This window comes from Aquila chrysaetos, chromosome 4, assembly GCF_900496995.4.
Source record: "Aquila chrysaetos chrysaetos chromosome 4, bAquChr1.4, whole genome shotgun sequence".
Taxonomy (NCBI): Eukaryota; Metazoa; Chordata; class Aves; order Accipitriformes; family Accipitridae; genus Aquila; species Aquila chrysaetos.
In genome coordinates, this window is record NC_044007.1 from 47255631 (window position 1) to 47282492 (window position 26862).

The 26862-nt window shown below is 41.6% G+C and overlaps 1 protein-coding gene across 4 annotated transcripts in view; it reads left to right on the top strand.

Annotated features, from left to right (window-relative positions):
• NOL4 (nucleolar protein 4) overlaps positions 1–26862 on the top strand; it is a 196952-nt gene that overhangs the window by 13140 nt on the left and 156950 nt on the right. For all 4 annotated transcript variants that reach the window (XM_030011980.2, XM_030011982.2, XM_030011981.2 and 1 more), the window contains exon 2: positions 22617–22766. In XM_030011980.2, coding sequence (XP_029867840.1) covers positions 22617–22766 — 150 coding nt within the window. The remainder of the gene's footprint in view (positions 1–22616; positions 22767–26862) is intronic.

A 26862-nucleotide genomic window follows, 5' to 3' on the forward strand; every position in this document is an offset into this window, starting at 1 on the left:
CTGATGCTTCCTGTTAATTTGGTAATAAAACTACTATTGATCTTCAAAACCAGTATTTAAGCAGCTAAGCATACCTGTTGGCCACCTATAAGCACAGAACAACCTTAAGATACTAACTACCTAACAATTAAAACTGCCTGGAAAACGTGAGGAAGATGGAACATGATTTTTTGGGGGTATTTTTCATGGAAATTTGATTTCAGCAAGATTTTTAATAAATTCTATGCCTGTTCCCCAGCATTTATTTCAAATTGGAGTTTATTAGTCAACATTTAATTTAATGAGTATCACAGCATGATATAGCAGAAAGTAGCTAAGCAGAATGTTGCTAGACACTAAAAAGCTTGTTGTTATACAAATATGCAAATAATTAATATAGGTGCTAGATACACCTCTCAATTTGAATTTGAATGTGTTCGCCATTGTGTCATAGCCCCAATATCTATGTGGTCTGCAGCACTACGCGTTTTCCTTGATCCTTGTCGTTTGTCTTTGCTGCTGCAGATTATTATTTACTAATAGGCAGAGAACAGTTTTTTTCCTTGCGTTGCCTTTATTTCCAGACCTCGAGGCCTGCTGTTTCTCATTTTGAATTCCAATCCAACGGCAGGTGCCAAGATTCAAATGTATATTATCTATGGGCAGTAGGATCAGCCCATTTGTGTAACATCCGTTGAACTGAACCACTCACTGTGCTGGCTGCATTTTAATATTGTTAATCTTTCTTTGGAAGGCACGCTATTTTGGTGAGCAACCAAATGCAGTCTAAGCTGCACTCAAGAGGAGATCTACAAATGGGTTTCTAAATCTAAGCTTCTGTAAAATTAAAAAAAACAAACCAGAAAACTTAAAAACATGTAACTGGAGAATCTATTAGGTCCAATCCACCCACAACCATCTGGACCAGTAAGTTATCTATCTTATTTATCTAAACAAAACTTTGGACATGACATGAGCAGAAATGAGGTGAATAAGTTGAGCTGAAATAATTAATCTTGTAAAATGTCCGAGGCCAAGAAGGCCGATTTTAAGAATTGCTGAATGACATTACCATGATAATGGGAAATAGACCATTTTAAAGGCAAAACCCTGTTCCCAGTAAAGTCAATAGCAAAATCCCACTGACTACAATAGTACTGGGATTGGCCTGCTAAGTAGCAAACCATGCTTTAAAAAGATCAATACTTCAATTTTACAAGGTAATATGGATAGCAGTATAGTTGCCTATTATCAGACCCCATAGTCTGTGGATTTTCTCTCTCTAACAATACCGAGGTTCAGCACCTATCTTATGAACCATCGAAAGACATAAGCTGTTTCAAAGCATTTCCCCTGCCCCTAGCCGAGAAAGCTCTCCAGAGGCAGGATGCGCCGCACGGAGCGTGCCTCCATCAGCGCCGCACCGCAAGGATTGCTCTGAAATGAATGACTGCCTCGCTCGAAAAAAAAAAAAAAAGGCATTAATTGCTGCGGATCTCGCTGTAGCATTTGATGCACAGAACTTCAATTCCAACTCTTAGTACGTGTCAACAGAAACGCCCTGGAACAGGTCAGGTTTTCATTTCAAACCACGCCACAGAAAACACTGGCGACAGTTTTATTTTCTATTTTCCTTTTACGTTTCAAGCGTTGCAGCGCTGTGATTCAAAAGAGAGCCGTATCCCATACGTTCATCTTCACACAAAGGATATGCATCGATTTTAACAGAAACAGAGGCAGACTTTGGGGAAGGGGCTGCCTCTTTCCTCACCGGCAACGCAAGGCCAGCCAGACCGCTATATTTTTATTCCCTGAAGCTCAAACCGGCCCTTGCAATACAGCGGGTTTTCCGAGCCCCTCCGCCCCGGGGCACGCCGTACCCCAAAAATCTGTGCGTGATGGGAGCTGAAGCGCTGAGCGGCGGCGTGTGCCGCGCCCCCCCCCCCGCCGCCCCCGGGGCTGCGGGGCGGGCGGGAGGCGCGGTGACCGTGACTCCATCGGACATAATGAGCGCGGCGGCTCGGCAGCCGGCAGGCATTTCCTTCACCCCTCCCCCTGCAGCCATATGGTGCCGTAAACAACCGCCGCGCCGTGCGGGGTTGGGTGGTTGTTGTTGTTGGTGGTGGTGTCCTCCCCCCCCGCCGGCTTCTCCCCGCGCTGCACAGGCCGCGGGTCTCTCCCGGGGGCGCCGGCCGGTGCTCCGGAGCGCCCCTCCCCGGGCGCCCCTGGCCGGGGACGGCGTTGGGGCGGGGGGCGGCGGCGGGCGCGGAGCGGCGCCGGCTGCGGAGGGGCCATCTGCCGCGGCGCGCGGGCCGGGGTGCGGGGCCGCCCCGCGGGAGGCAGCCCGGGCCGCGACGCCAGCTGGGTGCGGGGGCTCCCTCAGGGGCGAGGAGGGGACCGGGGCGAGGGCCGCGCCGCCGCTTCCCTCCCTCTCCCCCCCCCCCGCCCGCACCCCAGCCCGGTGCCGGCTCCGCCGCCGCCGCTGCGGCTCCATTAACTGATTGAGGGCCTGGGCTGGCATTGAGGGCACGGGGGAGGGGGGAGCGGGGACAGGGTGCGGCTGTGCCGCCATCGCCCCCCCCCCCCCCGCCTGTTCCTATGGTAACCGTGAAATACCGCCGGGACGGACACACACACGCACTCGCACACCCGCTCCTCACGCCCACTCGCGGAGGGGGGGCCCGGCCGGGCCCGGCCACCGCGCCCTCGGCACCGCCCCCCCCGCCGCGCCGCGCGGTTCCCATGGCGACGGGCTGCCGCAGCACCTGTGCGGCCGCCGCCGAGGCGGCGCAGAGAGCGGCTCCCGCCCGGCCATCGGCCCCTCGCCTGCCGCCTCTCCCCCGCTCCCCGCCACAGCCCGGCCTGGCTCCCGCCGGGGCCCGCGGCGAGGCTGTGCCAGCCCTCCAGAGAAAGGGCCGCGGTCGGTAGGGGCGGGGGTCCGACCCGGCCCGCAGCCGCCATCCCGCGGGCCGGCGGGCCTCGGCCTGTGCCCCCGCGGTGGGCACCGCCGCCCCGGGCAGCCGTGAGCCAGCACCCGCGCGGTTAAACGTGCGGGCAGGTGATAACGTGAGGTAAAATAGTAGCTCCGGTGTATTTTCAGTGCAGCAAATGCCCTGTGCCAGCTCAGCGTGGTGGTTGCTGCTGGCACCGGTAGGGCCCAGAGTAATGCTAGCACTGGAGATAGGTGGGTGATACCCTCCTCTGTCCCAAGCAGTCGTGTGGGCAGCCATGGGTGGATTTCTACGCTTAGCCTGCCCTGTTCCTGGCAGAGTATGGGTGCTGGTGCGCGTATGCGGCGATACGGCCAGTACCTATTTCATCGTGGCGGTCCCGGATGGCCGCAGCGCGCTTGCGTTATGGCTGTATAGCCTGCAGACATCACGGGCCTCCAGGAACTAGTGGTTTGACTTAGGGAGGCCCTTGTCGCTGGAAACAAGCCCCAAGTCTCTCAAGTAAATTCACCGTACCATGACGTGATGCCACACGAGACCCTGCTGGCGGATGTAGGGCTGCCCAATGGCACGGCAGCTACAAATACTTGCTGTAAATAGTGACATGTTATGGTTGGCATGACTTGAGGTGCAGGGAATGGAAATAAAACCTTGTGCCACTGTCACTCCTGATGTTCACCCTCGCTTCTGCTTTTGCCAGAACCCAGCACTTGAGACACCTCTTGCTTACCAGCCCTGGCACTCTCTTACCATGTGTGCATAGCTGTCTGGTATGTAGCATAGTATTTAGTTATAGCTATTGCTGAAAAGTAGCGTTGCTCAACTTTTGGCCCTCAAGGTACTAAACTGGCTATTACAAGCAGTCAAAACGTTATGGTACAAAAATGTGGTCTTGGGTCCCTGACATGCAAATCTTAATCTGATGATATACTTTAAAGCCAGGTCTGTCCCTCTAAAGAAGACTTGTGAGCCCCTTCCTCCATGTAGCTGAGTGGGGCAGCCCAGGAACTGGGAAAAGGGAATGGATAGGAGGAATATCCTTAGCCCCACTTACTAGAAGAGGTTTCTGTTTTAGCCATAATATAAGAAAACTATTTTTTATCAGCTTCACTAAGTGCTGGATTGCATGTCATCGAATACAGCTGGAGGACTCCCATTGTCTTTAACTGAACACAGCTGAGGCCTAAAAAGATAGTAAAATACCTGACCAATAATAACATCACCCATGAAAATAAAAATTGAATTCCATTGTGAAAAACTAACCACAAACCCGCATCTGTGTCCTAAAGACGTTAATGTAAAAAAGAGCAGGAAACCTTCTCTTCCTTTATAGATGTTAAAATAGCTTAAAAATAGAGTCTTGTCAACTGTTACAATTTCATCGTGAGTCCCATGGTGTTTGTCATTTTTTCTTAAAAAATACCATCTCCAGTCAAATGCTTGTGAAAATTCTACTTTTGTGTTAAAAAAATTACACAAAAATCATTTAGTAATCCCCATAGCTGTATAGAAAAGATTGTCAGTCTTAGCAACAGCTCCCTGTCAAATCTCAAAATCTCTCAAGGACCATGGGTATTTCATTATCAGCCTTTTGACTGATGAGTGTATAAAATGCTAGTGGTTAGTGTGGTTCTAGAGACTGATACTGTTGATTTATAAACCATGAATGGTCTTGCAGACTGCTGTTTGAGAACTTTCACTTTAAACTCTGCAAATGTCACAAGTAGACCCTGTCGACTTAGAACTGAGGAAACAAAACAAGTGTGTTTTTTCCTAAATCGTAAGATTTTTCAGACCAATTTAATGATTTTCCATACCCTATTTCATTAATGGAAATATCAGTTAAGTAATTATTCTTAAAAAAAGGCCATCAATATGAAAGATGAGAAAATGAAAGATACAATTTCAGCAGAATCCTTTCAACATAATGCCTAGTAAGCTCTTAAAAAAAAATTTCAGAAGGTGCTCAAAATAACAAAAACAGACCAAAAATTAATTACAGAGATAGGAACACTGAATACATCTTAAATTATATAAAGCTCAGCCTCATAATAGGGGAGTCTAGAAGCTTCAGTTTCTGAAGTTTACAAATCAGATTGTAAAAGCTTAATATGAAAAAAAATTGCATGAGTATGCTGTTCCATAAAGCAAGCTCTGGAAAAGGAGAGCATTCTAGTAAATGCCTTGCTGAAGACCATATTTCCCAGGTGCCATCTCATCAAAACCAGGAGGCATTCCTTCTGCTGCAGTACAGGAGCACAGGAGGATCAAATGTGAAAGCAACATCAATGCCATTATTTCTTGGCCCCATAATTCTAATAGGTTGACTTCCGTGGGACCAAAAATGCAGAATAAATTGCTACAATACCTACAGCATCAATAACTTGCAGGAATTAATTCAGAGATTTTTGTATAGCTTGAGTTATATATCAGTTGAGCTAATCATAATGGTTCCTTCTAAACCATTATGATCACCACCACCATAAAAAGAAGCATGGCCAGCAGGTCAAGGGAGGTGACTCTGCCCCTCTACTCCACTCTCCTAAGACCCCACCTGGAGTACTGCATCCATCTCTGGAGTCCTCAGTACAGGAAAGACATGGACCTGTTGGAGCCAGTCCAGAGGAGGGCCACGAAAATGATCAGAGGGATGGAACAGCTCTCCTATGAAGAAAAGCTGAGAGAGTTGGCGTTGTTCAGCCTGGAGAAGAGGAAGCTCCTGGGAGACCTTATTGTGGCCTTTTAGTACTTAAAGGGGGCTTATAAGAAAGATGGAGACTTTTTACCAAGGCCTGTAGTGATAGGACAAGGGGCAATAGTTTTAAACTGAAAGAGGGTAGATTTAGATTGGACATGAGGAAGACTTTTTTTTTATGATGAGGGTAGTGAGACAGTGGAACAGGTTGCCCAGAGAAGTTGTGGATGCCCCATCCCTGGTAACATTCAAGGTCAGGTTGGATGGGGCTTTGAGCAACCTGATCTAGTTGAAGATGTCCCTGCTCATTGCAGGAGGGTTGGACTAGATGACCTTTAAAGGTCTGTTCCAACCCAAACAATTCTGTGATTTTATGATTCTGTCTCTGTAACTCATGATACCCAGTATAACTGAGGTCTGGGAAAGAGGAGTGCAAACAACAGGATGCTAGACTGGATGCTGTCATCTTAATAGATTTCTTTATTTCAGTGAATATGCAGAGCTGAAACAGATACGCTGAATGGAGAAGGAATGTTTGTAAGCTACAATTGGAAACAAGGAGACAAAAAAAAAAAAAAGGAGCATCTGACCAGAAAATCTAATAGGAAAAAATTAAATGGAGCAACCCTTTTTGCTTCAACATCCAAAATCTGAGGGAGTTTCAGAAAGATTTTTTGGGGCATCATCGGAAATCATAAAATGTGTCTGTCAAAAAGTCTGAAGAAAAAGTATTCCTGACCCCTGGAGGAGAGTGCAATGATGGCATTGTGTTGTGAAGTACCCTCAGATGGCAGGTTACTGTTAAAAATGACTGAGCAAGACAGGAAACGGGCTGTGGTGGTGAATAGATAGATGGGATAAAACCCCAGATACAGAATGAAACCCCATCCTAAATGCATTGTGCCAGCTTGTGACAGCTACGTCAAGGGTCTGTTCATTTTTCTTAGGCAATGTTTAGCCAGCTTGCCATGCCAGCAAAGTATTATTGAATAAAATTGAATTTAATTTCACACACACCCATACGTAAAAAAACAAATACACATATTTACCAGACATGCAGCTGTGCCTGATGTCTCCCCAGAAAGCAAATTCCAAGATACATGCAGAATACCCCCAATGAAAAGTTGCGCTAGAAATTATTTGATTTGATGGGAAATTGCTGTGTCATTTCCTTTTAAAGACTGTAGCACTGAAAATACAGTACTGTAACAGGCTATTTGCACAGAATGGAGCAGGGCTTGTCTGTGTGGTCTTTTTAACATCTTTGTGGCGATCCATGCTGATTTGGCAGCTGTAGATGTAGGATTTTGAATTTAGAGTTTTCCTAGTGAGGGAGAACTGGCCTTATATGTGGTTTGGGTAGCAGGTGTGATTCATCAATAAAGTAATAACATATTTCTCTTAGAGCAGACAAGGCTTAAATGATGTAGATAAAGTACACATTCAGTCCACATAGCTGACTCCATCTGTTGGTGCAAGTGCTGCAAAGCCTTTTAGGTTATTTGGAGATAGTGGTTGCTATAAAGTGCAAGCAAATGAGTGGGTGCAATGTATTTACAGAGAGAGAGATGTGATACAAGAATTCCTACTACACTGGCATCCTTGATTTTACTAAATGTTTCATGATACACATGATCTCCTTCTGCAGTGTGTCTTGGGAAGTGTAGTCGAGGAAGAATCAAGCCTGATGTAAGGAAAAGGTGAAGGTTTGAGAAAAGCAAATTGCAGCTTCCTGTAGGCACAGCAGCATCTCAGAAGATGCAGTTTAATGTTGAATTGATGCAGAAAGAAACAAAATATTGCATCTGCAAATTCAGTCCTTGCTACTGCTTTATTCAGCAGAATAAAAATGTTGTCATTCATGTTGTCATCAAGATGAAAATAGATGTTGGCTCTCCTTGTAACATAGATTTAAAGCTTTATACCCTTAGCCATCTCTAACATGTATGTGAAACTGTGATCTCTGTATCTGTATCAGCTTTGCTGTGGAACTAACACTGATGATGGTGTGTCCCTAGTCCTTTGCAGGCAGAGCATAATTTTAGAGACAATAAAACAATTTGGGAGGTTGAGCCATAGTTTATTAAAATCAATGTGAGTCTTCAGTGGGATTTTTAATTACGTTATTATTCGTGAAGAAAGAATGTGCTGGACCCCTTGCAAGGGAAGCTGTTTTTGGCAGGAGCAGAGCAGGAATTAGGAGCTACACTGGAACCAAGGCAATGATACGGCAAAGCCTTAGGGAGGTGATCACCTGTTTCTCGCTGCCACTGAGAGGCCCTTGCTAACTCTTTCTCAGCAGGTATGATCTAGTATGGCAGAGAAACTCTATTCCCCAAATGAATCCTAGAGAGTGTTAGTATCATGTCTGTCTTCCAAGTGAACATAACTAAGGAACAGCAGCACAGCAGTCTGCAAACCTTTTGTAGTAGGCAGTTGGCATGGGCTTAGCCAAAGATTCTGTGTTTACCTCTACTAGTCTGTAAAATAGTCTCTCAGAGGGAGTGTTGAAAGCTACCTCAGAAGAGTCATTGAACACAAGACAGAAGAAAAGACATCATGAACAGCAGAAGACAGTCCCTTTTCTGTCAGGGGATGGGCTAAGTCACCATTTGATTTTTCTTTCATCTGTAACGTCCCTGATTTTGTATAGTACTATTCATCTCAAGAGATCCCATAGCACATTGCAAGCTAAACTGTGAATTACAACCGGCTCTGGGTTGGATGGCCATATCCATCAGTCAAACTGTACACAGCATGTGTATGTAATGAGAGGAGGAGAAACATTATTGTCATTATTATTACTGAAGACATCCGAGTGCTGTGTCCCATTATCTTAATACAGCCAGTATACACAGAGGAGCGAGAAAATGGGCAGATCACTTAATATTGGTGAATTATGGTTTTGCTACAGTTTCAACACAGTAGTTTAAACTAAGATATTGGGAGACAGAGCACCAAATTCTGGTGAACCTGATGAATAATATAGTCATTATACTGTATTTAATACATAATTGAATTCTAATGCTATGTTTCAACTTGTCTTCCTGTTCTGGTAAACAGCTGAGAAATTTAAAACTTTATTCCTTTTATATAAAGAGAGAAAGTGCAAGTAAGGATACATACTCAGATTAAAAAATGTTAATTTAGTGCTTGGTTCATGTTTTGGGCACAGAATTGTGCTAATAATTACGAGGATTCGTATAGTTTGCATATTAACTGTTGTAGGTATGAAAGAATAATCATGAACTTTAATTATACAGAGCAGACTATTTCATCTGCATCTTTCCTTTTCTTTCATCAGCTGTGCTTTACGTATACTAATATTAGCATGCGAAGCAATACTGTATGGTAGTAAATTCACGGGCATGCCTACATTGAGGCAGAGACTTGCAAACATCTGATTAATAGGGAGTCTTCAGCTTGCAAATAACTCTGATTTCCAGTCTTCTATCATGCATCAGATGTTGGGTAAATCTGATTACCTACTTATTCAAAACACCTATTTTTGCAGTACTGTTGAGGAAATAATATGTTTTCCTTCATTATTTGATTGTTTCTTCAATTCTGTTAAGAAAAAAAGGGGATGGTGGACAGCATCATTAGTGATCAGAAATGGGGTGTACCTCTTATCTTCACTAAAAAAATCAAGAAGCTGATATTTATGAAAATTAAGAAGCCAAATTTACCCAATAAAACAGCATTTGCAAAGTCAGTGTTGTAATTTGTAATTACTGTTTCTGTGAACTGTTTGCTCTTTAGGGCACTCTCCAGATTTGATGCAGGAAATGTTCTGTGTAAAATTCATGTAACTGAGTATCTAACCCCTTTCTACTAGGAATTTACAGTCCAGACATCTATGTCTGTTTCAGTTTCAAAGCAACATAATAAAGGAAAATAGTTCCATTCACTCTGCTGTTTTATAATCAGTGATACATGTGCATGTTAGGTAAGACTGCAAAACATTTAAAAGAAAATTCGTACAGAGGCATATCTTTTAAGGATAGGCTTTCGAAGAAGGGGACTGCTATGCAGTAAACACCTGAATGAAGGACACAACAAGCATGAACCCACTGAATTTCATTGCCAGTGGCAGAACAGACACAGATTTTGATTCCCAGCCCTCAGATGAGTGGTGGTGCCTGAGCATGCCTGAGAGAACATGCACACAGACCCTGTGGAAATTGCTAACCATAAATCTGTTTAAGCCCTGAAGAAAGTGTTTGGACTGCATGAGGAGCTGCAGATAGACTGAGAGAAGAGCAAGGGGGAGAGGAGGTAAGAAGTAGTGGGGAAAATGCATTTTATCTTGCCGCTTCTGTAAGAAGAACCAATATCACTCCCACAAACATTTAAGTAGAGTATTCTCACTGCTTTCAGAAGGGCATTAAGTAAGGCAAGAAAGACTTATGTTCTTACAGTGCTTCTTGCAAGAAAGGTTGTTAGAATTTATTTAGAGAAAAACTGAGTCTACTGGGTCTTCAAAGAAGTTCAGGAGACTGTTTCAGGTGCTTGTATTCTCTTAGTGCATAACCCTACAGGCCAAACAGAGTTTGGTGGGCTTTCATGAAGGTTCATCATGTGTACCATTAGCAAGTGTTTTCTATCACACAAACAGCTTCAATGTAATATTTGATACAGAAGAACTTTCCTTCTAGAGGAGACTACCAAAAGTATTTGTAAAGGCTCCCTTTTTCAGTCACCGCCACCATTTTTCTCTTAGATTCTTTTTAGATATATATTTCATTTACGTCACTGTAGCAAAAATTAATTGGCAAGGTGAAACTGTAGATCAGTGTTGAAATTTTCTCCTAAGCAAAGTCTGGCTAATATTGACTTCAGTGTGCAGTAGCAGCATGTTTGTGCTGAATGGTGATATGAACTCTCCATCTGCAGATGTCAGCCTCCTAACTATCACACTGGTCAGGACTGAACATATGGTTGAGCAGTGTTTTTCAAAACTTGGTTCTGCTGGCAAGGATTGGCCTCTTCATGCTGTGGACTTTGTTTATGGTTGAGGAAGGGAGGAAGAAGAAAAGGAGAAAAAAATTGGTGTAAATGATCTGACTATCTGCATCAGTGTTTCCTCACGGAAACACAGGTTTTTGAATCTGGCACTTGTTCTTGCCTAGATTACCCAGGAGAGAAAAGTGCTCTTGGGGTGTGGGGGGGGAAAGAACTGGGGAAATGTAATTTAATTAAAGAAAAAGCCAACAAATAAGTTGTTAAAGAGCCCCACATAAGTCTGCTGAGGTAATTTCATTTTGTAAAACCTGATCTGTGCACACACACACAAATATTAACAAAACTAATAATTAAAAAAGCAATATTCTTTATTTACCAATTGCTTTAGTTTTATGATACTTTTGACTGCACAAGCTGTCCCTCAGGTCTGAGATAGGATCAAAAAAGTTGTTTTTTTTAATGTATTTTTGGAAGGATAACTTTCACCCCTCATAATGAATTTTTCTGAAGAACATGGTCAGATATTTGGTTCACAGCATTTGCTGGCTACACTGAAAACTTGTTGCCAGTACCTGACATGACATTTGCTGTTTCTGTTTCAGACCCGGTGGACAGATTGTGTATCCAATGTTTTGCTTGATTTTTCTAGATACTGCGTTGCTTCATCTGAGAACAGATCCTAGTTCTCCCTACAGTTCCTGCTTTGCTTATGTTTGTAGGTCATCAGGGTTGTAACACCACTACTGCTAAAACTGCCTGCATGCAGAAGTCAGTGTGCCAAGCACAGACCCATGCATTCAGTTTTGTACTAATCTGACCACCAAGTCCCCAGTGGCCACTCTTCCTGGTCAGGTAACATTACCTGTGCAATTACAGCGAGCCCCTTGGTAATCCCTGCCCATTTGTCCTTGCAGAAATCTAGAGGGACCTCCATTAGAGGCTTAGTTTATACTCCAGGAATATTTAATCTTGGAAGTACCTCTTTGCTCCCTGCAACAAACAGCTTTCTTCCAGTGGGAAGTATATTGGTAATGTGGCCAAAGAACCAGGCCACACGTGGAGCACGGGGTGCCCTGGAGACTCCTGTCCCCTTTGGCACTGGAGCAGGGGACAGTTGTCATTATTCTCTACTTTGCCTCGCAAACAAGGTTGCTGAACCAGCGCCTGGGTTATATCAGCACCAAGGTTTTGTACAGGTGATGCAAAGCCACTAATGTTTTCTCATCTGTCCCTGCCATAAGCTGCCTGTACAGCACCAGGGCAACTTAAAATCTGATCCCCAGTGTTTTTACTGATGTTGCTAATGAGGTTACCAATTAATGGCACCTAACAGTCTGTTGTAGCAGTGGTTTTGGTGATGGAGACAGCTGTCCTCTGGGAACTGTGCTGAGATTGTGAACTCATTTTGTGTAAGCAAGTGAACAGCTGTTGCAGAAACATCGATGGAAGAGATTAGGTCACACACTTCATCTCCCTGCCACCCCAGGGCTATTCCTTGCAGCAGGCAGCAGGTGGAAGGTGGAAGAAACTTCAAGGGACAAAAGCCCTTGCTGGAGTTGGACCCAGAGATCTAGACACAAAACCACTATAGCAGTCTTCTGACCCATCCTGTTCCCCTGACTTTTTGAAGTATTTTACCAATTAACTAGGATTTTGAAGCAATTTTTTATTTTCTTAGAAGTTTTGTCACTGAGCTGTGTTGATCTGTGGTGTGGTATCCTCTTGGCACTTGATTCCAATATGTAACTCTTGGCACCTGCATATTACGTTATTTATTAAAAAAATCTCCCTCTGCAAACACCCTTGCATCAGAGGCTTATGAGTATTTGGAATATAATTTAAAAACATACATTTAATTTCACAGGCAGCACTTTGGGGTAATGAGTTCTCATTATTTAAACCTCACTTTAGTGTTAGGTTACTTTTGGTGTACAGTAGTTGCATTTCATCAGTCTGAAAAAAGGTGGCATTATAGATCTACATTGCATTCCCCTAGTGCTTGAATACCTGTAAAGTATAGCACACTTTAAAATATAATTGTGTAATTGTTCATTTTTGGAACATGACAGGAATGTTAAGAGTTAACATTTAGTTAGTCGCTTGCCCGTTTCTTTTTGCTGAACTGATGACAATACCAGTTATTTTAATTTAGAAAAAAAACCCAAACATCCACTCTAGGATTCACACCCATTAATTTTAAAATCCCCTACAGTCAAAAATATGTGAAGAGAATTAGTTGTTTTATCCTGGTAACCTTATTTGGGAAAAGCAAATCTTTTCATGCTCACTAAAGTACTATGTAGTACAAAGAACTGTATATTTTGAGATGAAAGTAAAACTAAGTTTTGTATGTATTGTCATTGCTAGTAACTTTTAGAAACAAGTTTCATGGAAATTAATGTACAGCATGCTGAGCTGTCAGTGTGGGGAGCTGAAGTCCCTTCTCTTCAAAATACTCACTAGGAGTAGATGACCCTACCAGATTTCATGTGAGATTGAAAAGGCAGTTCCCCGGCTAAGCATTTAGCTTGGCATTGCAATCTTCCCTGGAAAAGTCTTGGAGTAACTGTTCACAGCTTGACAGGTATAATTATCAGATAAAATGTATGAAGAGTAGAAAGACATGAAAAAGTTTTTAAAGGGAATGTCATTTTGGTATTTGTACACTTAGTGGTCACTTGTGCTTCACTGAGTTGTTATCCTTCTATTTTTCTGGCTTAGCCTGATGGTGTATTTACAATTTTTTGAACAACTGAAGAAATCTGTACACAGAAGGATTACCACCAGCCTCAGAATCGCTCCTTTGAACTTCTTTTGGTGTCTCTTAGTTAGGAGAAATCTTATTTTATAGCTATCCTAATACTTACCTCTATGTTCAGTTTTACTTCCAGTAAAAGAATAACGTGTTACTTTAATGGGATGAATTTTCACACACTTTCATCCTGTTTTGTGGTAGAACTGAAGTCTTGGCAGTTTTTTAAGCTTAAAAACTGCAATTTCTTAGAATTCACACAATTACAGAAAATTCTGGTAGAAGTTCCTCATACCTAGATGAATCCTCTAATGAGTCGTCAAGAAGGAATAAAAACATTAAACATTAAAACTTTGATCATGAACGTGAGCTTAAACAAAAACTTCAGTTAAATTTGGCTATGTTACACTCCTCACCTGTTCAGTTATCTTTAGTGTCCTAGCTAGGTTTATTAGCTCTCAGTGGCTTACCAAACAGTGAATTTGAAGTGGGCAAGGGAAGTGTGCTGGATATTTCCAGAACTGTAGTGAGTATTTTCAAAAAAATAGACTTCAAAGTCAAAACTTAATTATTTCTAATAGAAAAGTAACCCACTAGAAAAGAGACAGCTTCCTTCAGGGAACAGGAAACAATACAATCTGGTTATCAAAAAAAATAGTTATTGCTTCTCTTTTAAAATATAGACTTCTGAACAAACTATTTTGAAATGGTCTAAGATCAGAAATTATTTTTGAGATGATTTTTTGAATGAAGAATTCATTGATAAATTATAGTTAAGTTCAATTTAATAAAAAGAAATAGCAATTTGCTGAATTAATTTTTGTTGTTGTGCTTAGAAAGTGACCAAAATTGTTCACTTTTGAAGCGCAAACTGCCATCTCCCCACAGTTGTTATATGTGCTCTTCCTCTCTGTCCAGTTCTAGCTTTGGTTCAGTTGGAATTGTCCCATACTTTTCACTGAGTATGATGCATTTAATGCCTGGGTTAATTGTTCCTGTACTAAATATACCAACTCAACATACTTTTGTAGACAGAATACAGCATTAATTTGCTTTCTATGTCAAAAAATAAAAGGAAAAAAGGCCAGCTGTAATCAGGCTGCATCTAATGTTGGAAGCATCATCTGTTGTTTTAACAGGCTAAGTAGGCAGGAATTTGCTGGAGAGGGAGGCAGGTGGAGGGAGTCATGTGGCAAATATGGTCTCCATGTCAGAATAGGTGTTTATTCAGCTTCTTTCTGCTCTTCCCAATCACACCAGGGCCATGTGTGTCCCTGAGCTAGATATTTAAGTATCTTCCTCATCAGTTTGGGTAATATTCACCACCACATGCATCTGTGAAAAATTCTATCTTGTTGTCTTACTAAGGAAGCTATGACTGCATCTGCACTGGCATTTTAGTTTGGAGAATGAATGTGCCTTTGAAACAAAATTCCTGACCATGCTCGCTGTGCTTCATTTCACACTGCAGTGTTTTTTCAGTGCATGAACTGGATTCCTTTCAGTGAAAGAAAACTGGCATTTGTTCTAGGCATGCACCTACTGGGTTGCAACCAGAAGTGGGTGTCCAGTGCAGGGGACCAGGTTAGAGCTAGCCTGAAATAGATACTGTGTGGAATCACCTCCTTGGTATCAGCTGCCTTGCTCTATAGATCTGCTGCTCCTGTGGTGCCCTGCTTGCTCACAGAGATACAGCTCAGGGTGTTTAATTAGCCTGCAGCAACAGACTTCACAAATAGTAAAATGTGGCCTGTCGTGTGACCTGTTTTTGTTCAGAATGGCTGTGTAAATGTTTAAACACCTAAGGAAAAAAAATAATCTGGTGTTAGTGTGCTGAAGGAAAAGAGTATTCAGACCTCAGTTAAGAAGTAACTCTTAACTGTGAAGAGTAAACTGCAACCAGGGCTCTGCCTGTTCTGTATTCCTCACTGGGGTCTTCTCTGTCATTCCTTCAGGGCTCTGAGCGCAGTTGGTCTTGAGGTGATTTGAAATTGCCTCTTGCTTACCATATTCATACTTATTTTCAGTAGGAGACACAAGAGTCAGTAGACACATTCCATGTTTCATTTCCAAGCTCTTCTGCACTAACACTGATGATGATACATCTACCTGTCCATCCACACTTCTGAAGAAAGATGAAAAAGAAAAGTTTCTTCCCCTCTACAATATGGAAAGAGTTTTAAATATTTATCTCAGAGACCACTGGCCACATTACTATCCTGTTCGTGCCAAAGGGGCCTCTGAAGATACCTTTCATAGAATCATAGAATCTTTTAGGTTGGAAAAGACCTTTAAGATAATCGAGTCCAACCATCAACTATGCCCACTAAACCATGTCCTGAAGTGCCTTGTCTACGTGGTTTTTGAACACCTCCAGGGATGGTGACTCAACCACTTCCCTGGGCAGCCTGTTCCAATGCCTGACAACCCCTTCAGTAAGAAATTTTTCCTAATATCCAATCTAAACCTCCTCTGCCGCAACCTGAGGCCATTTCCTCTCGCCCTATCTCCAGCTACCTGACAGAAGAGACCAGTACTCACCTCACTCCAACCTCCTTTCAGGTAGTTGTAGAGAGTGATAAGGTCTCCCCTCAGCCTCCTTTTCTCCAGACTAAACAACCCCAGTTCCCTCAGCCGCTCCTCATAAGACTTGCTCTCTAGACCCTTCACCAACTTGGTTGCCCTTCTCTGGACGCGCTTCAGCACCTCGATGTCTTTCTTGTAGTGAGGGGCCCAAAACTGAACACAGTACTTGAGGTGCGGCCTCACCAGTGCCCAGTACGGGGGGATGATCATTTCCCTGCTTCTGCTTTGAAGGTATCTTGTCTATCATGAAATAATCTCCAGGCCCATTTTACTACACTTCAAGGAAAGAAAGGTGACAGACCTTCCCTTTGCAGTTTGGCAAGTTGGATTTCACAGCCCATGATCTCTAATTGCAAGAGCTTCATTTAATAGAGCTAGATTCACACCAGATGATGGCCTCACTTGAAAGGACTCAGTAGGATAGACTTTTTGGGTGGGATCTTTTAGACTTACATAACACTCAGCATTCACCTCTTATTGTTTATGGACAGAGACTTGTCTTTGATGCTTTCCTGTCATCTGGACTGGTCCAAGAGATAAAGGAGAAAGGGACTTCTGCTCAGTGCTGATTTGGTCTCTCTTGCTGTTTATTGGGTCTCTTAGACTCCCCTATCAAGACAGTTAGAAGACTTTTTCTCACCTACAGCTTTCATAACATCCCAAAACTTTGTGTCTGTTGTTTAATCTGATGTTTGTCTCTCATCTCAAATGGCATATTAATTTGCCATTTTACTTCACTTTATTCTCTTTATTTTCATGACCTATTTCCACAATTAGTTTGACTTGTTGCTGCCATTTCTGAGCTTACAGGTTTAGCCCTTGTAGGGTTTGTTGCTCTAAAGGTTCCAGAAGACTTGTCAACTGAAAATGGTTCCGGTGTGTATCTGCCTTAATATAACTCTGATTTTTCCTGTCTCCATCTGCTGGTAAAATACAAGATTTGCTGTTCAAACAGATCATATAATGAGTAACAGCAACTATAAATTTCAAATAATAAATACCCCTTTTGCTATTATAGACACTTTCCATTAGGAACTGGATAGAAGTGATCGATTTATTTATTTTTAGGCCACTTAATAATAAGTATGAAACACTAATAAATTTTGATCTGTACTGCACTGACAGGAATGATTTAGATATTCGAATGGTGTACTAATAACCCGGGAATTCAAATCAGCATGCTGATGAAACTAGATTGTTCATTTCCTTGGGAGTAAGAGACATTCTTAAATGGTCATCACTGTTTTTAAATTTTAATATTTTTACAGTTACTGAGCAAGCAGATAAAGGAAATAACATATAACAGGATTTTCAATCTGATCATTTATTTTAACTTATTTCTGCAGACAAGTATATAAGGCTCATGTTATACATAAACTACCACTGGTTCCTCCTAACAGTTACAATACAAAATTTTTCCAGTGTTGAATCCAAAGGGAGTAAAACACCTACATACAATCATGTCAGGAGCTCACTATGTATAAGCTAACAAGGTGGGGGTTTATGTGCAAAACTTTTTGTAAGGATGTAGTTTGTTCAGAGCACAATGTTTTAGTCAGCAAAAGACTTTGCTTCCCATCCAGGGGAAATGCATTTTCAAGACTGCAAAAGGAGATACTAGTCAGCAGAGGTGTGGTGACACAGATGTGCTTTAACTCTGCTGTCGTCTGATCTGGTTGGTTGTTGTTACACATATTTCTGCAATCAAAGCAGTCCTACATTTGTATGTGATTTGTGTTCTGTAATTAAATATATAGGTTGATTGTTATTTCCACCTACTCCTAATGTTTTGTAGATGCTTCTGGCTTTGATGCTTTTACAACAGAGGTTTTTATAGACCTGAACATTTTCCATAGAACCACCAACCAAGCCTTTACTTTTATTTTCTATTTCTGTCTATCATGTGTTTATAGGAATATTTTTCAAATGTGGTAAAGATACTGATAATTATATTCATTCAAGAATTGAGAGGGTGTTTTATGAGACCTGTTTCCCCCAAGAAATTTCAACATGAGATGGTGTAGGTATTCTCAAGCAAGGAATTGCAAGCACTTTTGTTTCAGTGGCTTTAATTTTAAAGGCTTGTATTAAAGTTTTTTCTCCTCTGCAAAGTAACTGTAAAAATGACAGCCTTTCATTTAATAGATCTTTTTGCTGTCTTGACTAATAGTTTTATCTGTTCACTTCACTGGCAAACCTTTTCCCCCTTCTTCACTCCCACTAGCCATGTAGGTTCCACCTCAATAAAACAGACTGACTCTCTCCTCAAGCATCCTTGTTCAAAGGGATCCTTAGCACTTTCCAAGAGGTGCACAACTCTCTGTAAAAGTCAATTCTGTCCAGAAATTTATTCTTTGTGTAGACATCTAAAACCAACCAACCAATCATCTTCAATCTCAGAGTGCAAATGGAATTTGTAGGGCTGAAAATGAAAAGAAACATCTAGTTGTTTGTATCCTAAGAACATAGGAAGAGCACTGAATAAACATAAAACCAAGAGTAAACAGGAAACCCTGCAATGCAAAGAGTAAAATTAAGTAATTTCTCACTGGTAGATGTAGCAGTGCTACATATCAAGGTGCCGCGATTAGATCACTGGTTGGCCCGGACCAGGGAAGAGACAGATAACACACATGGTGTGAGTGCCAACTCCGTCTTTTATTGCGCAGTTAATTCCTTTTATACTAACAACGGTAGGTGAGATTACTGATATGTCATAGGGAGGCGACGACTAGCCTTCTACCTTTCCGTGACATCGCGAGATCTTCCGAACGGTGTACCCTACAGGTAGAGATTGAAACCATTCCAGCAGCTATAGGGATGAATTGTATCTTGGCACTGCCTGTCACGCTGTTGGCTGGAGAGGAATCTGAGACAACTGGTTTAGGATAGGGGCATAGCTCTGTGATGGCTGGAACAAGTGGGATGAAGCTCAGCCTAAAAGATTTAAGAGTCTAAGTCCAATTTTTGAAGTGAAACATCCAGTGAGGCTTCCATTCCTAAGTAATTTTTGAAAGTAGGGCTTGGACTGTTGCCATGATGAATGAAAGTCCTAAAAATACATCTGTGATTTATAAATATCCTCCTTGCTATTCCAGAGTTGTTAGTAACCAAGTCACTTTGAAAGTGGCATTTAAGCTTCTCAGTCATAGAATTATCAAGAAGGAACTCAGTTAATATCTAGTCTATCCAAGACAGGATTTACTCAAACGATCCCTGACAGATATTTGTCTAACCTGGTCTCAAAATCCTCCTGTGACAGACATCCCACAGCCTCCCCAGGCAAACTATTACTGTACTTGACTATCCACATCAATAGTAAGTTTTTCCTAATGTCTAATGTAAATCTCCCGTGCTGTGGTTTAAGCCTATTACTTGTCCTGTCCCTTGTGGACATTTCATAGCCTTTCAGACATCTGCATAGCATTATCATGTATTCCCTGATTTGTCTCTTTTTAGCCTTAGTTGAGGCTAAAAAAATGTCCCCTTAGGCACTGTGAAAAATTTTACCCAAAGCCAGCTTATGAAGTAGAACTGCTTTGTTAATGCCTTTATCAAATAGCAATTTCAGGATAAAAGTGTAGTGTAATGGCATATGGCAGGAAAGCCAGATACAACTGTGTCCACTTCAGAGACTTTATGGTTTAAATGGAGATTTGAGGTTGTATCATTTGCCCAACTTTTTACTTATTGGGATGTCAGTATTGGGATACCAAAAGTCTCAGTAAGTAGCTACCTTATTCAAGTTACTCATCTGGTGTATTGCTTCTGCAGCTAAAGCTTACATCTCTGCACAGCATTGCTAGTCGCCAGATGGACTGAACAACTTACTCAAAGCAGCTCAGCACCTTCTGCAGCACTGCAGGCTTTCTGAAACAAGGTCTACCTTACTGCCTTATACAGCACCCAGCAGATTGAAGCCTGACCTAATCAGGTCCAGGCCCCACCAGATAAAGTTATGATGAAGTTACAAGTATAGATGTTAAATAATAGTACTGTCTTCCCCTGAAGCAGTTTCTACTCCATGTAAACCATTTTTTTCCTACCCTTTTTGACTGACAAGATTTGGAAAGTTTGTGTTCATTTTCTGGCACTTCAGTTAGGAGGCATGACAGAGAGTTTGTGCTGATCTTATTTCCTTGTATTTTTAGAAGTAGTAGCAATGCTTAGAGTTTTATTCAGCTGTATGGAGAAATGCAGCTTCAAGAGCGCACCCACATCATGCCTACCTGCCTTTGGGTATCAGTGTAAGGGGAGGGAGGTAGGAGGACTGTGAAAAAAGAGCATTGCACACTATGGCCACCAAAAGCAGCAAAATGAGTTTTGTTTTTGAGTTTCTTTTTTGAATGTATTCCTAATGTTTGCATGTGTCAGCTCTGCTGAGGTGGCATCTCAGGTTTTAAATTAATATTGTTGTAATGCTTTTCTCTTTAATTAAAAAAGAGAGCTCCCCCGTAGGAAATTTCCTAAAACAAAACTCATTAGTAATAAACAGATTAAATCTTTATCAGTTAATCAACACTATAAACTTCTGACTGTTCAGAGAGCGGCATGAGATAACACTGTCGTCATAATAAGAGTGTTTGAAATCAATAGGGACCCCGCCGTGCCATTTGGGTGGTGAGAAAATAATGATTGAAGATGGGGCCCCCTACAGAGCTCGCGTGAATTCCCCTAAAGATTAAAGCTGCAAAGATTGGATTTTATGTTGGCCCCATCTCTAAAACATTTTTTTTTTAAAATAGTGGGCAATGGTAGTGGGCAATACCAAACAAATTCTTAATGATGCTGATACCAGAACCTGTCATGATGCCACAAAATTTTTGAGCTGTTGGTTAGTGAAATTTTAGAGACTGTTCATGGGACGGGAGCCTCGCCGCCTTCTCAGAGCAACTGTTCCCAGCTGATCTCTCTGAGGCTTTAACCTGTCTGCACTGCAAATTCCTCATCTTCCTCCACCCTGTATCCTCAACACAGTCACTTCCGTCAGGACTGTGGTAGTCCTCTCATCATGCATATGCGGGAGTTCTCCTCTGGTCCAGTCGTCTCCTGGGGACAAAGAGCACAACCTGCTGTGCAGATGGAAGGGATCACGTAGCTTTGGGCAGGGACGTTTCTGAAGAAGGTTGGGCCTACTGGAGCAAGACAGGACAAAACTTGTCTGGCTGGTAGCGTATCAACACATCCTAACCTGATACCATTTGGAGTCATGCACATTTAGAAAGCTACTCTATAAAGGCACTGACATTTTCTCCATCACTACTGGGAACGTGTCAGAGCTCCTCTTTGTCACCCTCGGAGGTTCTTCAGAGCCATTGGGACTATTTGGGTTCTTTTCCGTGAACTCTATGAACAATAAAAATAAGTGGGCTGGAATAAAAATGGAGGCAGTGAGGAAAAAAAAAATCATGGTTGTTCACATCAAGCAAACTTACTGGAATGGGTTAGCAAGAAGTTATGAGCAGGGGGATGGCAACTGGGAGTCATACATAATTACTGCCTTTTCATTTCTCATCTTTCATCTTTATTTGGTCACCACAGCAATAATTGCATGTGTTTGGTCACAAAAGGGTCAATATAAATCAGTTTTGTTCTGGCATGAGTTACAGCAGCAGTAACGGTATTATCAAATGTGTTAAGTTTGGAGCGCCCTTACTGCTTAAAATACACATTGAAGCTTAGGTGACACTGCTGCCTCCAGAGGTCTGAATTCAAATACTGTGGTGGAGTACAAGTGAATTGCCCATTCTTATTTTATTCTTCATATACTTATGTTGTATTACAAAACACAGCCTGCTTGATAGATGCCTGCTGTGGAAAAACAAGAGTCCCAGTTTCTGCCCCTTCATTAGAATTGAATCCATAGACAGCTATAAAACAAAAAAACCCTCATATGGATGGTCCTGTTTAAAAGGCGGGAACTGAACTGCAGTGATTAATTTCAGAGACATTGGGGACTGTTTCTGTTTAGAAGTCTTTAGCTACCATGGCGCTATCACTTTTGAAAATCAGATGGTAGGTGTCCTCACTTTTCTGTCACTTGTTCCAACTGGACATCTGTGTGCAAAAATCACAAATTTTAAAAATATCCCTTTCTTTTCCTCATATTGTGCTATGTCTTCATGTAGTGTATTTCGAAGCAGGTTTTGCAGGGGTAATTTGTTTGTAACAACTTCCTTTGTATTCATAATTACAGTCAGCTCTGTCACCTGTGAATTAAAACCTTTTATTAAATATCTTTATGAAATGCTAGGTGCAGATTTACTGGGAGGGGAATGAGGGGATAAAAGAGCTGTTGCATTCTTATTAACCACCGCATAATGCATTTCTGTGCCACGTGTTTGGGACTGCTTCTGCCATTGAATCTTGTTTGTGCATTTGGAGAAAGAAGCACAGATATTTTTTGTTTCATTTTTTAAATACTGGAGTGAAAGATCACTTTCTATCAAGAGGCCAAAAGCCCTGGCTTGGCAAAATGGACTGCTTGCAAGGGTCCATGTGATCCTTCTGATCATACAGCTTTCCTACAATACTGTTTCTGTCATTCACAGGGTGGGTGACCTTCAGATCTCAGTGGAAGGGTCTTTATCTCCCTGCTAAAAAAGGAGAATACATCCCATGATTGTCATAATTTATCTATTCATCCTGTCTTCCTTACCTTTTCTTTTCTCTTTTTTTTTCTTTTCAGGATGGAGTAGGTGTAGATGAGAAGCTGTCTTTACGGCGGGTAGCCGTCGTAGAAGATTTCTTTGACATAATCTATTCCATGCATGTTGAAACTGGGCCTAATGGAGAACAAATCAGAAAACATGCTGGACAAAAGAGAACGTATAAAGCAGTAAGTAAAAAAAGCAACTAAAAGTGAACATCAGTCTCTAAAAGCGTGAATTATTTGGGCTTAGTCACATGGTGTGTGATTTGTGTTTTTTTCCAACTGGATTAGTACTGCAACCCTCACCCTCAAATTTATTTCAGAGATCTTTCAATAATGCATGAAAACACACAGTTTAGAAATCACATTTTCTGTGTAGTAAGGGCCAGATCCATTGGCTTCAATAAACATTTTCTCATTGGTACAAGCAGAGAATTTATTCTTTCTATAATGGTTTGACAATATCTCTATTAACTCTGTATTAATTAGTTGTTATTAAATGGATGAAGTCTTAAAGAAGACTTAGCAGGTGTTGCCACAACTTTGCTGAATGAGGTGCTGTACTTCAGCATATGAATGAAGTTGCCTTATAGTTTATTGCTGCAGACTAAGTATACTTAATGGTTTCATGGTATGAAAACTTGTAAATATGCTAAATTCAAAAGGCCGGAAAGCTACTAGGTACAATGAGAGAAGTATTGAGAGGGCAGCTCTCACACCTGCATAAACCGGCTGAGTAGAGAGAAATGATTATTTCTACGATTTTTAATTGCATGTTGTTGCTTGACCTAACCAGTTCAGCCACTGCCTTAAAATAGCTATAAATAGCTTTTGTGGTTAGCGGCACAAATGTAACACTTTCTTTTCTTACGGAGAACTAATGAAACATTTACTGCGCTTTCCTAAGGTGCTTAAAATGTATGTGCTTGCCTGGATTTGGATGGCCAAAATTCCACGTGCAGGGCTGTGATAGTGCCAGGCACGCTCAGCGGTTGATCCTGATCCACCTGCCCAGCTGCTTCCAGCTGCTGCAGCACCAGGAGCTCCCCCAGGGCAGCAGGGCAGGGAGTCCCGGCCAGGGCCCATCCCACACCCCCGGCCAGGGTGCAGGGCTTCTGAGACTCCTCTCCCCGTGGTCCCAGTGGGACGAGGCCCACGGGGGGCTGTGCACAGGGCCCTGAGGTGACCTGTCACCCTGAACACAGTGTTCTTCACCTTAAAAACAACCTGCAGTCGTGTCAGCTGTTTTTCATCAGGGGTCACCAAAATGTGGGGGAACTCCAGGTTTCTGCTACCCACATCTTCAATTTTAGCCATAAGAAATTGCTATTTTTCCATTTGTTTTTTTTCAGATATAGAAGAATCTTTGCTATGTGTTTATGAATCCCTTCAAAGATATTTTATTTATAGGCTATTTCAGGTGGTTTGTTGTGAGATAAGGTCTTGGCAAAATTTCTTATAATTTGTTCCCAGCGGTATTGGCCTTAAGATAGATATATGAAGGAAGACTGGTGTGCTTTTGTAAGGCTTGGAGTGTTATTTTAGGGTGAACAAACACAAACTGTCTAATTTTCATCTGTCACCTTGGCCATTTTGATACTTGGTCTTCTCTTTTAGAAAGCATTAGAGAGGTAATATTTTCATTGACCTTTCTATTTTGTTTTACTTCCGTAAACTGTTCAAAGGTATAGGTCACAAACTTTGTATAATAATATACAAGTGTAAAGAATACTACCAACTATAAATACAATACTTCAAGTCATCATCCTACAAATACATGCCAAGTATAATATTTACCACCGTAAGAATCCCATGATTCCAGGTCAGATAAGAAATTTGTGTATTGTGAACAGCATGAAAGACAACTAGCGTATCTTCTGTGAGGAGAACTATTTGTACAGATTCAATAGCCTGCACAGTAGTTTCATTTGATGTCAACTGTTGTTGCAACTGAGACCTGAGCTTATTACATCATTATGAGCAGAGGATAAGGATGTCCAAATGTAAGTTTGTGTCATTACCAGAGTCTGCAATATTTGTGCATTCATTTCATTGCATATTTGTTTATTAAGGGCATTGACTCTTATTTCCCAAGGACAGGATTCACATATATAATTTTTAAAGACTTCTATAGATTAAAAAAAAGGAAAAAAGATCTATCCTGATGTGAGAATTAAGTAAACAGGCCTCAAATTCCACCAGACTAGCTGGGGTAATGCATGCTCCTTTACTGGACCTGTCCATGAAAATGCCTTCACTAAAAATGATGAGCTGTGGTGTCGGTCTGTTCCTGCAAGCCATGCAGTATCTATCTCCTCTGTGGCATTGCAGGAGGAAAGAGGTAGTATCTCGAGTAACTGTCTCACAAAGCATTATATCCTAAAAGCTTTATAAATCAAACTGAAGTACTTTGGTGGGGTTTAATTTTATTAAGTGAATTGGGAACAAGGTTAATTTAGTCTTGTTTCTTCATTCACATGTCAAAAGTGAATCATCCTTGAGATCTGTGAATGTATTTATCATGCATAAGTATTCACTAAATAGTTTGAGTGAAGAGTTTTTACAGAAAGGATGGTTCACAAACCGTATGCTACAACTGCTATTTGTTATTCATAATTCCTGGCATGTGATGATCACATTGCTTCTGCTCTCTGACTGGATAACCAAAACATTTTAACAGAGAAATGATGGGGAGAAAACCACCACAATTTTGGTACAAAATTGCTAGGCTTCTGAAGTTCATAAATATTGTCATGGATTTTCAGTACCCAAGTATTTCTAAAAAATTAGTGGCACAGCCCTAAGAATTGCAACATATTGATTTCAAGTAATTACTTTGCTTATATATGTGTGTCTATTTTCAATAGTGAACCTGCTCCACTCAAAATTTTGAATAGCACTCAAGAATGATTAGAAGGGTAATGAAATTGTCAAAGGTGACTTAATTAACTACTGTTTGCATTTATCTAGAGTAGCAAACTTGGAATAGGTAGAGTCTTTTTAGTTTTTGATAGAGTCACCCCAGATGCTGGAGTGCTAAAATACATCAGTATGTGTCTCTGAAAGCGTGTTCAGAACAGCTTACAAACTCAATTAGTGAATCTGTAATCTGCACTGACTTGTTTACGTTAACTGTGTGGAAACAAATGGCATTTTTACAACTGATTGATTTCTGTGGGGCTTCCTACAGTGGTGCCTCACGGGAAGATAAATAGGATATGGTGCTTGGTACCTCTAAAAGAGCAGCATATTGGAAGGGAACCTTTATATTTTAATTGGGGCAGCAATGTATCAAACTCAAACTTTATGATTTCTTGACAAAAATCCTATAGATTAACTAGGAAAGCATCTGTGCTTCAATATTTAAGTTTAGAATAAGGTCCTATTTTCTTCTCTGCACACTAACAAATAAGAAGGGAATTGTACAAAGTCTATCTAAATGATGTGGGAGAGTAACCTTGAAAATATGCAAAAAAGAGTGAACTTCCTTTTTAACTGGCAGGTTTTGTGCTCATTTCAAGTGCTCGACTTGTATGCATTATAAGATTGATGGGCTGTATTCCTTGCCAGCATAGCTGTAGGTAGATCCACACTAGCAAAAAAAAGACCCGGCTTATATATATAAAATGAAACTAAGATCTTTAAATCGTATCTGGAGTATGCCAGACTGAAGGAATACTTAATACGATGTTTATAATCTCAGCTAGTTCCCTGGTTCCCAAGGAAGTTTACAAACAGGGAAAACATCGAGGGCCTTGATCTGGGAAATAATTCCCTCACAAAGGCAGGATATGTGACACAAGGCCTGGCCAAGTCAGTTGCTCAGCAGGGGCACAGGTGACTAGGAAGGTGCGGAAGGTGAAAAGAGCGTGTTCCTTGGTGCCAAGGAAAGCAGTGGTGTCCAAACAGGTCGCTGCTTGTCCTGCATTCCCCCCGGGTCCTCTGTCAGGCTCCACAGGAGGGGGGTGAAATGTGCTGATGCAAGGAATTGGTTAAGCTGTCGGGAGAGAATACCAAGGATCCTTGTAGGGGTGACTCTGCTAGCACTCGCTGCTACGGCTCAATGTCCTAGAGGAACTGTGTTGCTTTGGGATAGTACTTTTCACTCTTTGTCCTAAAGGAGTTATTTTTGTATAGGCATCCCACTCTGAAAGGAGAACTGCGGTGTCAAAGCGGAGATGGGGATGCACAGGACAGAAGTGTTCAGGAAAAGAATCCATCTGGTGTACTGGGAGAGGCATGCAACAAGTGCATAGTGGGCTTTCTGTGCCTTTGTAGAGCT